This window comes from Spea bombifrons, chromosome 8 (assembly GCF_027358695.1).
Source record: "Spea bombifrons isolate aSpeBom1 chromosome 8, aSpeBom1.2.pri, whole genome shotgun sequence".
Classification (NCBI taxonomy): domain Eukaryota; kingdom Metazoa; phylum Chordata; class Amphibia; order Anura; family Pelobatidae; genus Spea; species Spea bombifrons.
In genome coordinates this window covers 41113577-41126402 of record NC_071094.1, presented here as the reverse complement: position 1 = coordinate 41126402, position 12826 = coordinate 41113577, and the positions used below count along the sequence as shown (strand labels likewise).

General features: G+C 44.2%; 1 protein-coding gene across 1 annotated transcript; it reads left to right on the top strand.

Annotated features, from left to right (window-relative positions):
- The first annotated feature begins 324 nt into the window (after positions 1-324).
- On the top strand, positions 325-11286 carry GIPR (gastric inhibitory polypeptide receptor). Its single transcript, XM_053473155.1, has 14 exons — positions 325-389; positions 2495-2560; positions 5357-5453; positions 6149-6256; positions 6349-6473; positions 6772-6869; positions 6990-7143; positions 7256-7415; positions 8338-8398; positions 8785-8854; positions 10104-10192; positions 10433-10571; positions 10897-10938; positions 11029-11286. The coding sequence occupies exons 2-14, from the start codon at positions 2519-2521 to the stop codon at positions 11194-11196; spliced, it is 1353 nt and encodes a 450-aa protein (XP_053329130.1). The 5' UTR covers positions 325-389; positions 2495-2518; the 3' UTR covers positions 11197-11286.
- The last annotated feature ends 1540 nt before the right edge of the window (positions 11287-12826 follow it).

The following is a 12826-nucleotide window of genomic DNA, read 5'->3' as shown; positions in this document are numbered from 1 at the left end:
AATATAATTTATGAATTAAATATCCAAATAATACTTTTTTTTATCTATATAATATAATCACATAGGTTTATCCGGCAAAGAAAAAATACTATGAAATAAGGAGAAAATTACTTTAAAAACATATGAATTATATTAATTCATATATATGAAAAATTAACACGCAGATATATCCGTGTGCATGTGTGTATGACTGGGGGGGAATAATATATACATGTATATATATATATATATATATATATATATACCCATTGTTTCCCTCCTCTTTCTCTCCCTCTCTCCCCCCTCCTCTCCTCCCTCTGGCTCCTGGGCTCCCTCATTTACACGCGGAGGAGCAGAGAGATAGGACTGTTAGCTGGGACGTATCCACGTATACTTTGTCCGCGTTCGCTGTGAGTAGATAAGTTTCTGTTTGTATGTCAGATGTGTGTGTAAACGCGCGGCGTGTTGTGTGAGCGTGGACGTGTACGTTGTGTATGGGTTTTTTTTTTAGTATATGTGTGCCGGTGCTGAGAATCGCGAGTGTGATCGCGGGGACAGGTTAATGCCCGGGAACACTCTGTAACGATAGGAAGGTTGTGGAGGTGCTCGGCTGTGCGATAATGCGAGCTGCACTTTGGAGAGTGAGCGTTACTGGGGAGTCGGTGGAAGATGTTTGTTGATGGTGGATTCCAGTTGTGTTTATATTAGCGGTAGAATAAATCGGTGGATGATACGCGGTGTCCGTAAATACTGCCTGTGTAGCTCTGTTAATAGTTATTTCTGCGTGCAGGGGTTGGCTGGGCATTTCCAGCCAGGGCTGCGGTGGGGGGGTGCCAGATGTCGAAGTAACATTTATCGAGTCCTGGCAAACGCGCGTTCACTAAACGGGACTGCGTATGGAGCCCAGAGAGGGAGCACAGAATGGACCCAGTCAGGTGTAAAGGAGTATTATTACGCTGGATATCCTGGTGGATGTCTACTTCTTATTATGCTAGAGAGCCCAGGATACACTCGCCCTACGGCCCCATCAGCAGCACCCCTTGTTGGTTACGTGCCTGTGTGTGGTGTATGGGGAGTATATTTTGGGCGGTTTGTTGCTGTGGATACCGTGTGTGTCTGTGTGGTACTATTGTGTGTGAATCGTGTGATTTGCAGTTGAGTTTTTGCACCTTACAGTGACAGAGCACCACATGATCCGCAGGATGATGTACCCATGTAGTGTAACTAATTACCCTACAGGCAGCAGCAACCGGAACTGCCTCCACTCCCTCAGAGCACTAACACCCTAATCACAATCTACATTACACCCCAACATCCTACCCTACACCCCAACAACGTACACTACACCCTGACCACATCCTACTCTACACCCCAACAACATCCTACCCTACACCCCAACAACCTATACTAAACCCTGACCACATCCTACTCTACACCTCAACAACATTCTACCCTACACCCCAACGACATACACTCCGACTGCATCCTACACTACACCTGACCACATCCTACCCTACACCCCAACAACCTACACTACACCCCAACCACATCTTTCCCTACATCCCAACAACCTACATTAAACCTGACCACATCCTACCTACACCCCAACAAACTACACTACACCCCAACCACATTCTACCCTACACCCCAACAACCTACATTACACCTGACCACATCCTACCCTACACCCCAACAACCTACACTACACCCCAACTACATCCTGCACTACAGTCCAACAACCTACACCACACCCTAGCAACCAATGCCATAGCCCAACAACCTACACCACACCCCCACACTACACCCCAATAACCTAAACTACATCCCAACCACTCCCAACACTACAAGACAACCACTCCGTACACTACACTCCAACAAACTAACAGTACATCTTTATGATACCTCACCTCCGCTACATCTTCCCTATACCCATATCACACCCTTCCAAGGGAGGGCCGGTGAGGGACAATTGCCCCCTGGCCTACATTGATTTTGGGTCAACGTTTGTTTCGGTTTTATGCTTTCATTGTGATCGCACGTATAGCCGTAAAAGTATCAAGAGGAGCATTTAGTTCAGCGCTCCCTCTGTGTGGCGACTTTTTGTTATTGGCATCATTAAGCCCAGGGAGTGAGAGCGACCCCGTAATATAACGTCCAGAACATCATTCATGAGAAAATGCACACGGGGAGCACAGATAGGACCCAGTCAGGGGTAAACGCTGCCTTTAAGTCCTTGTAACTACAGACACAATGATGGAATTGCAATTAACAAGCAGGAAAGGCTTTAGGAAATCTTCAGATGGCAATTTCCTCCTACCACCTTGCCAGCCCTACCCTGACCACCTCGCCAGATGACATTCCAGGCACACACTACTCTAGACATATGGAGGTAAAGGTGTAAATATATCTCTACGGATATCTAAAAAAGCAGCCTATGGGTACTACGTGCTGCACTACACCAAGCACACACTAATGACACGGCACTGATGATGTCATTCTCTCTGTTATAATTCAGGCCACACAGACCAGTGACCTCGGGATGTGGGGTCACCTGACCGCTATCGTCCTATTGCTCCTGGAGGTGAGATCCAAGTGCATGATGGGAATTACTTTAAACTGTAAGATGGCATTAAATATTTGAGTGGGAAGAGTTATTTTACTGCTTCTTTTGCTAAATAGTCTAAGAAGAAGCGTGTGATACGTTTAGCTGAGCCCAGCGATTCATAGACACATGGGATTTGACATCACGATACATTGTATTTATTTCGTTCCAGCAGATTCTGTAACATAGAATTTGGGGACAAAAAGAAACATTTGGCGTCTAGTTCAAAAATGGGTAGAGGTTTTTTGTAGAATTTTGGTAGCCATTTAGGAGTTTGCGTGCCGGTCACTCACTGTGTCACGGCTCCTCACGTATTCCCCACTTCTTGGCACGTCTCTCATGTTAAGGAAGCGAGGAGAGGAAACGTTTTTCATTACCTCGGCCTAAAGATACATTGAACCCTCAAGTTCGGCCATCTTGATCCACCGGGGCATGCGATTCTTACTCGCGGCTTTCTAAATTTCCCGAAGAGATCTTTCATATAGAAGAAACCTAAAAAAGTGGCCTCTGTATCCGTTTCAGCTTGCGCAAGCGGGGCAAGAAAAGTGCCGCCATAACAGAGATGGGGAAAGGTACCGGGGTCCTTCAGCTGTACCCTTGCCAGGTTGCCCCCTAAAGGAAGCCCTGTATAGAGTGACCCTACGGAAAAGAAGAGATAGAGGAGGAAATCTTGAAAGGCCACACAAGAAAGCATAATTTACCACAATTTTTTTAAATTTTTTTTTACAAAATTTCTTCTTTTTTTTTTTTTCCGTCCCACAGTTGAACTTCCCACTTTAAAAATGGGGATGCATGTGAAATTTTATGGAGCGTCTCTACAAAAAGATATTTTGGAACTTTACCAGCTCTTGAAACATTTGAAGGGATCATTTATAATTCCGGCTACTTTTAAATACTATATATATATATTTGCGTAATCCCCCCCCCAAAAAAAAAAATCAGGCTTCTGATACACAATAACCTTCTCAGATAGCGACGAAGAATGGTGTTTTTGCTTAACCCTTTGAGCGCCAAAAGCACTAATAACCCCTTCTCCGTTCTCTTCTGGCACACAGCGAGGATTAAGTGGCTTCTGCATTTGGTCCTCCCCGGGACGGTCCCATTTTCCCACCAAGTGCACAAAATATTACATCCTGTGAAATATTCCCCATGCATTCCACAGGACGATTTCCCGATGACCTCAAGCGTGGTATTAACTTCCAGGCCTGTACGGCAAGTTAGATCCTAACAGAACGGTCGTCGTTATTGATCTGAAGACATTCTTCCTCTGATACTTATTTTGTTCAGTAGTCAGTTAATGATCTGCCAGGTGTAGACGAGGTTTACCTTGGGCTTGGCCAATAGTCCTCAACACGATGTCCACCGAGACTCTTTGTGCCCCGAGAAACCATCAGCAGGTGTTAGAGAGCATCAGAGACAGAACGTTGCGTATTTTTTCATATTAAAAACCGTTTGTCCGGAAAAAGCGAGGCTTTGGTCAAAGTTGATGAAGTTTATTGGGTCGACGTGGAAAAAGATTAAAGGCCCCATTGGCTTTCGGGGCCATAGAGGTCCATCCTGAAGACGACGAGGTCCCAAAGATCTTCTGCCGGCTTCATCCGTTTTCCAGAAATAAAGGGTCCCGTTATCTGTTGGAGCGCCGCTAGTTTCTCGTAAAACATCCAAGGATGGGAAGCAGTGAACTAAGAGTCCAATGATGTCATTGATCTCCCCGTTTAAATAATTATTTATGATGTCATATGTCAATGTTCTATCAAGAAGGTTGCCCTCCACACCAGGCTTCATCAGCAAATAACGTCTACCAGACTTTACTGGTTGATGAAGCCTGGCATTCTGTTGATCGCTACTGTGCAGTAGGATAAAGCCTTGTTACGGTTATTTTATTGGCACCGAGTTAACGAGGTATCCCAATTATGCCGTACGTGCGCTTGAAACTATGTGCTTGTTAACACAATGTATAGATCAAATTTTTTCACTAGAAATCAGCCTTAAGAAATGTGGGTTTATTGTAAATAGAGAGAGCGCTTCCTCTGGAGAGTTATATTGATTTAGTTAAATATTTAGAGAGTGCTTGAGATCGCCATGGAAGTTAACGTAAATACATTTCAGAGCCGCTAACTTCAATCATTTATTCGGTGTTAAAGTGGCCTTGTCACTTCTATGTAACGTTGTTTTATTCTGCGTAGCGCAGAAAAGTAATTATTGCTTCCGTTAAAGGGGATCTCCCACTGTTTTATTTTATTACTGATCAGATTAAAAATAAATAAAAAAAAAAAAATCAGTTCTGTTGCTAGAATATAATATAATGTTTTCAGGCAGCTACATATCAGCCGTAAAAGTCTATGGAGAAAGGGACTTCATTAGCATTGCCATAAAGCATCAGTGTGGTGTTTGAGCAGGAAAGTCACCCAAATATCACATGACTGATAACAATGGCCGCCTCCAGATAAAGGGAGTTTATTGGAGCAAAATGACATAAAACCAGGTTTTTGTCACTGACATTACTGTATACAGTGCTTGGGAGGTTAGTACTCTATACAGCGCTGGGGGGGTTATATTACTGTATACAGTGTTGGGGGTTATTACTATGTACATTGCATTGGGAGGTAGGGAGGGCAGCACTTGATTCATAGACTTTGTAAGCCCTTTAACAAGGTGCGGTAAGCCCCCCCGTGGCTGAGGATGGTAGGAATTTGTTTTCCCCTCCGGTAAACTACTGGTATTTTTTATACATACATCGCGTTAAATTGGGTTACATGTAATGCGTGTTCACAGGGTTGCCGGACGCACACTGTCCATGACACAGTCCAAGCATGGAAAAAGTACCAAGAAGAATGTGAAGAAAGGATGAGGACGGAGCCCACGCTGAGTGGTGAGGCCAAGCAACACGCAAAGTACATGCTACACGCAAAACCCCCCCAAAACATATAACATATAACACAGGGCTTGGGCCCTGCCTGGAAAGATAAGATGGCCAGTCCAAGCAGGGGCATCATGGGGCTTAATGTGTATGAGGACAATATGGGCACGTACGTTAATGAATATATTGATAGAGGCCACTAGCCGCTTCAGCGGCCTCCATGGACGGTGTGGGGTTACGACTTTCATCACCCACCAGACCACCGTGAAGGGCAGAACCATCGTTTGTACAGCACTGAGCATCTGACTCCCTAGCTAAAGCAGATCTGTCACATTCTGCATTTTAGGGTTTTATACACCAAATAAGCCCACGTTACGTGTAAAGCGCGTGACGAGCCAGCTGTCGGCATCGGCCTGATTACTCCTTAAGCTGATTAGTTCGGGCAGCCTTGGTAAGGGCAGGAGGAGAAGGAGCGAAGGGATTTCAGCAAAGGAAAATGCTGACTGTGCCACGGGCTGCCACCCGCCTCAGCTTCCTTGTTTACAGGGAATTAGTTTAAATATTATGTAGACCGGTACATAAATGATTAAAAATTATAATTTTTTCCTGTTTTTTATTCTGTTCGGATGAAATTCCGAGGGTTTATTTTTTTGGAAGCTAAAATCTTCTCCGCCAATCGCCCCTTTCCATGGGTTCCTATATTTCAGGCGTGTTCTGTAATCGAACATTTGACATGTACGTGTGCTGGGGAGATGCGGCCGCCAACACGACGCACGCAGAACCGTGTCCATCGTACTTACCCTGGCACTCGCAAGGTGAGCGGGGGTGCGCGGTCTCTCCAACACGTAGCTCCACATCTTCTCCTTCACTCCACTCTTAGTAACTCCTCGCTCTCCCCTTCGCTCAGTGAGAGACGGCTTTGTGTTCCGACGCTGCGGTTCGGATGGACACTGGCTGCGGGATGAGATGGACATGCCCTGGAGGGACCACTCTCAGTGCGAGAGCGTAGACACTGAGCAGGAGCACTCACAGGTAGGAGACATCTCAGACATGAAGAGCAATCTACATGAGGGCTGCTCGTTCTCAGCTGAGTTAATCTCACCCCTTACTGTACGTGCGCAGAGTTGTAATGAACCTCGACCTCATGGGTCAAATATTTGCCTCCTTTGCAATTATTGAATTATATTGTAATCAGTCAGTGAGTTTTGTTGTGGTAAAATGGAAAATTCTTTGTTGTGCTACAATTGAATCGCTTTGTATCTCAGTATCTTGCGTTGTGTTGCCGGTGTTGGTTTGTCACAAGTTCGGTTGTATTGTCTTGCAGCGTCAGGCCTGGATTCTATCCCAGCTCCGCGTCATGTACAGCGTGGGATACGGCGTGTCACTGGCCGCGCTCATCGTCGCCGTGTGCATACTCACGCAGCTCAGGTTTGTGGCCGCGTAAACGTACCTATGACATCATCACTTACACGTCAATCATGGAAAATCTAACGAGAAAATGTCCCTGCTGCTCTGGAATGGTAACTGTATCGCTTGACAATGTTACAGGCGTCTACGTTGCACCCGCAATCTGATTCACTGCAACCTGTTTGTGTCGTTCATCCTGCGCGGGGTGTCGGTGTTGACCAGGGACGCGCTTTTATTAAAACAGCAGAATTTCCTCCAAGGAGAGGAAGACTTCACAACCCTACTGCGAGAGAGGGTGAGCGGGTGAAGTTAGGGTTCGGAACCGGGTGAGCCGGGGGTACTCACCCCACGTTTCTTAAATTGAATGATATTTAGGAAAAGCGTGACCATTTCTTTTCTCCCCGTAGACTATGGTGGGCTGTCGCGTGGCTCAGACCATCACCCAGTACTGTGTAGCTGCCAATTATTACTGGCTGTTGGCGGAGGGTCTGTATTTACACAACCTGCTTGTTGTATTAACGTTCTCTGAAGAAGGGGTCCTCCCTCGCTATGTGCTACTAGGCTGGGGTGAGTGTCGTTAATTAATATACGTTCTAGTATGTACAGGTTATTGTCCCAAAGGATGATACCGCTTAAGAGGTCGTTGTTACTTTAATAACATTACAATACATTGTTTCCATAAATCACCGGGTTTTAAAGGGACGGAGTACGGATCTGAACAGAAAGGTACAAAAATAGGATGTATGGAATTTTTCGCCCTCTTGATTATTAATGAGACTGTTTACAGCTGAGCGTTAAACAAAATACATTTCCACCGCTAGTATTCCCCATTTCAAGAATTAAATAGCCTTCGCGTCATTGATGTGTACAAATGATAAAGCAATTCTCTTTAAATAATATATTAGCTATAGATCCCTCCTGAAGTTCCATGCATTAATACAAGCCTCTAAGTGTTATACGTTGCGTTACATTGTGTATATTACCTTGTGTGAGAGTTGTTTTGATAAATAGCCGTGCCATTAAAAGGGAGGGGGCTAAATGTGTCTTTGTTATTTTTTTTGTTGTCATGTATGTGTGGTTATCATACACTAACATTCAAAAGTTTGGGGTCACTTAGAAACGTCCTTGGTTTTATCCGAAAAAGCTAATTTTGTCCATTAAAATAACATGGAACGGATCAGAAATCCAGCGCAGACGGGGTTAATGACTATTGTAGCTGGAAACGATTTTTAATGGAATATCTTCATCTTCGTAGTCGTGCAGAGGCTCTTTATCACTCCCATCACTCCTGGGGTAGAAAACCCTTTTGCAATTATGCGACAGCTAGAAATGTCCTTATTTTCCATTAAAGCAGCTGAGTGACCCCAAACGTTCTCCCGGTAGTGTATGTTTCTGTTACGTGCGTGCTGGATTTACTGTTTTGTGTTTCATGTCGCTATTACTTCCCGTATCGTCGTCGTCCTCCTCACAGATGCTCTGTTTATTTCAGGGGCTCCCGTTCTGTTCGTGGTCCCCTGGGTCGTTGTGCGGCAACTCTATGAAAACACACAGTAAGTTACAACGGTTACACAGCAATATTATTATTTGTTGTTTTATATAGCGCCATCAAATTCCATAGCGCTGCATGAATACCGACTCATGCACAACAGACGCGCAAACTCACACCAAGTAAAAATAAAACCTTAAGGTTCTGTTCAGTAAATACGGGAAGAGATCTGGCAGCCATAGCCTGGTGAAAGTTGTTATTTAAACCCGGCGATATCAGACAGATGGACCGATCTCATAGTCGTCTCTGTTAAAGCCGCCATCAAGTTGCACGTAACAAATGAGCTGACAATTACTACGCTGGAAGCAACTTGATAGCATTTATCAACAGACCCAAATGGCTCCTAATTAAAGAGGCTCTTAATTGCTTTCTATGTTTACTTTACTGCAGGTGCTGGGAAAGGAATGATGTCCCATCCCATTGGTGGATCATTCGATCTCCTATACTTTTGGCTGTCCTGGTGAGTCCTCTTGTAGATCTCTTAAACCACATGAAGTAACAGATCCCACACCTCCCATGTACATCATTAGTCTTGCCATACCTGAGGCACATACACCACCACTCAAAAGTCTGGGGTCACTTAGCTGTTTTCATGGAAAACAAGGACATTTTAGGCTGTAACATAATTACAAAAGGGTTTTCTAACGATCAATGAGCCTTTTAAACTTAAACTTGGATCAGCCAACACAACGTACCATTGGAACACAGGAGTGATGGGAGTGATAAAGGGCCATTGGAACACAGGAGTGATGGGAGTGATAAAGGGCCATTGGAACAGAGGAGTGATGGGAGTGATAAAGGGCCATTGGGACCCAGGAGTGATGGGAGTGATAAAGGGCCATTGGGACACAGGAGTGATGGGAGTGATAAAGGGCCATTGGAACAGAGGAGTGATGGGAGTGATAAAGGGCCATTGGAACAGAGGAGTGATGGGAGTGATAAAGGGTCATTGGAACAGAGGAGTGATGGGAGTGATAAAGGGCCTCTGTACTGCTATGAAGAGATTCCATTAAAAATCAGCCGTTTCCAGCTACAATAGTCATTTACAACATTAACCCCGTCTGCGCTGGATTCCTGACCCATTTGCTTTTCTTTCAAAAACAAGGACATTTAGAAGTGACCCCAAACCTTTGAATAGTAACAGATCTGCAATGAAAACATTAAAGAAAGTTTATAAGAATAAAATAAAAATCAAATAAAATGTAATATGAGAAAAAAAACAGAATAATTTTATCAATGAAAAAGACAGTGGGAACATGCTCTTAAAATCATGGCATGGGAAGAGCTTTAACAATTCATATGGAATAGAAGTATATTGTAACCTATTTAGGGTTGGATAGCCAATCCGTGGCTTTGCAGTCTAGGCTATGCAGCCAATGACAATGTGACGGCTGTGGGCCGTTAATGATTAATCAGCCTTTTGAATGCTGGTAATATCATGTTATAAGCACAAGAGATTCAAGTACAAATTATTATCTTTTATTTATATAGCGTCAGCCTTTCTGTAGCTCTTCTTACAGTCCATACATTAGAACTGACAGACTGAGACGGCCCGATACATTAGCTAAGGAGAGCCCGGCTCACAAGCTGACAATCTAGAGTGTTTGTCGTGATGAGTTTTCATCCATAACCTACATGCACCAAAGTCTGACATTGATAGAAGTCTCTTTGTTTCTCTCTCTTTTTCTCTCTGTTGATTTAATGACCAGATAAACTTTTTTATCTTCCTACGGATTCTGCGCATTCTAGTCCTGAAGCTCAGAGCCAATCAGATGAGGAGAAGTGACCGCAAATACCGGTGTGTTATCCCGCGTGCTACCTGTGGTGCAAGAATAAACCGTACAGTTAGCATGTATCCAACATCCAACTAATCATCCTCACTCTCTCGATGGCCAACGCATTAGTAGTGCTTGGTGCTAGAGATGGTAACATTGATGCAGTATATAGACTTGAATCATCTTCTGCCAGCGTTATGAATCAGAAACAGATGACCGGTTTCCCTTCCTGATACGATTCCCCTTATATTTATTGTCCGCAGGTTGGCCAAATCCACCCTGACGCTAATCCCTCTACTTGGAATCCATGAGGCCGCATTCAACCTTATACCCGAGGAGAGCGCCAAGGGAGGATTCAGGTACAGCAAGCTAGCGGCAGAGCTATTGCTGAGCTCCTTCCAGGTAAGCAACAGTAGGACAGCTGTTCGCCTTGACTATATACAAGAATTAAGCTTCCCCTAGGGGCAAGACTAGCTGCTGAGAAACATAGGGCCACATACAGTAAGGGAATTTAAATATTCATAGGGTTAATACAATAAGTACATTTAAACACGCATGGGACAGGCATATGGTTCCTGAACCTAAGACGAGACCAACGACCACGCTTTGAGTCTTTATGTTGAAAAAAAAACGTAAAAGGGCAGACTAGACGGCAAAATGATTATTTAGACAGAACAAACCATAGTTACTCTCCAATGTGTCTCAGCCATGTCTCTCTCGCATTCAGGGGCTGCTGGTGTCTGTTCTCTACTGCTTCTGTAACAAAGAGGTAAGTGAGAGCTCTGCAGCCAACTCCTCTCTCCTCTTCCTTCTCTTTGTGTCTCCCTCTCCCTTACTCTCCCATCTCCTCTCCCCGCAGGTTCAGTCGGAGCTACGCAGGAAAATGCAGGATTCCTTAAACGGAGGGAGGCCCACCTGCGCCCCCCGGCCCTTGCACCCCCCACCTAGGACACCTCACGGAGCTGAGGACGTGATGTCTGACAGCTCAGAGGCTACTCCTCCAGTGGCCCGGACCAGTCAACATTAATCCTCTCCGTCCCGTACCTCACCCCTTCTATTTATTTATTTATTGCTTGTTACGTTAGAACCTTTGTTAATTAAAATATATTGTCCGTGAGCACAGTGCGGTTTAATTGATAGATAATGATTCTGCTCTGGTGGTAGAAAGCCATAGAAGACTCAAAGATATCATCTTGTTACTTTCACCTCTTCCCAGCTCACTCCTTTTACCAGCTGTTCCATACACAGGTCGTCTATAGGTCTTTACTGGTCTTTATCAGCTGCTCCATATACAGGTCGTCTATAGGTCTTTACTGGTCTTTACCAGCTGTTCCATATACAGGTCGTCTATAGGTCTTTACTGGTCTTTATCAGCTGTTCCATATACAGGTCGTCTATAGGTCTTTACTGGTCTTTATCAGCTGCTCCATATACAGGTCGTCTATAGGTCTTTACTGGTCTTTACCAGCTGTTCCATATACAGGTCGTCTATAGGTCTTTACTGGTCTTTATCAGCTGTTCCATATACAGGTCATCTATAGGTCTTTACTGGTCTTTACCAGCTGTTCCATATACAGGTCGTCTATAGGTCTTTACTGGTCTTTACCAGCTGTTCCATATACAGGTCGTCTATAGGTCTTTACTGGTCTTTACCGGCTGTTCCATATACAGGTCGTCTATAGGTCTTTACTGGCTGCTTATCAAATCCTATCCTCATACCTCAAGGAGCTCCCTTTCTTATCAGCCTAAACACCTCCAACCTTATCTCCCGTTCAAACTCCTTGCAGTGTTTACGTCTGATTTTTTTGTCTGTCTGGATATAAAGTGAACAACGAAGAATTATTTCCAGTTTTTCAGGGTTTTTTTTTTTTTTTTGCTTTTTGGGGAGAATTATATTTTTCTCAATGCTGGAAGCAGCAATATGGTCAAAAAGAAAGAGGATGATGCTAAACGTCTAGTAATCAGAAACACAATGGGGAAAAGGATACACTGCCAGGGGTAGAGAATTCCACGGCGTTACAGCTCCAGATAGTATTTCAGTGGGACTCTAAGGTTAATTCTCTTTCAGCTGCCTGCTTGGAGACCGAGCCCTCTAACCTTTTCCGAGGGATTAATGGAACCGTCCCACGAGGCTAACACTCAAGTGCGGTAATCCCACCAGCGACCTTTCTCCCGCACAAGCGGAGGTCAATTGGTATTGGACCGGGGATGCAGGATCAGAGTTAAAGCCTTACTATTTACCTGGCCGACTGGGGGAATTAGAAGGATGCCAGCCGAGTTACAGGGTGATGTGCGACATTTGGACAGGAGGATATTGTATGGGCTTAATATAGGACAGAGTAACGGGACTCTAATGTATTTACACAATGGTATATAAAAAGCATTTAAAGACTGGATTGAAGAGCCCACGGGATAAAGAAATTGGATTAAAAACCGTGCGGGAGAAAGGAGTAGGATTTATTATTTATTGATTTATATAGTGCCATCGTAGTACACGTAGCTGTACAATATGTAAATTAATTTATCACATAACAATTTGGATTTACAGAAACAAAAGGTGGGGAGGGCCCTGGCAAAAGGAGTTTACAATCTAAAAAAAGGAGAGAGGATTAATAGGAAATTTGGGTGGGGAATGACAGCAGGGGTTAAGTGTATAT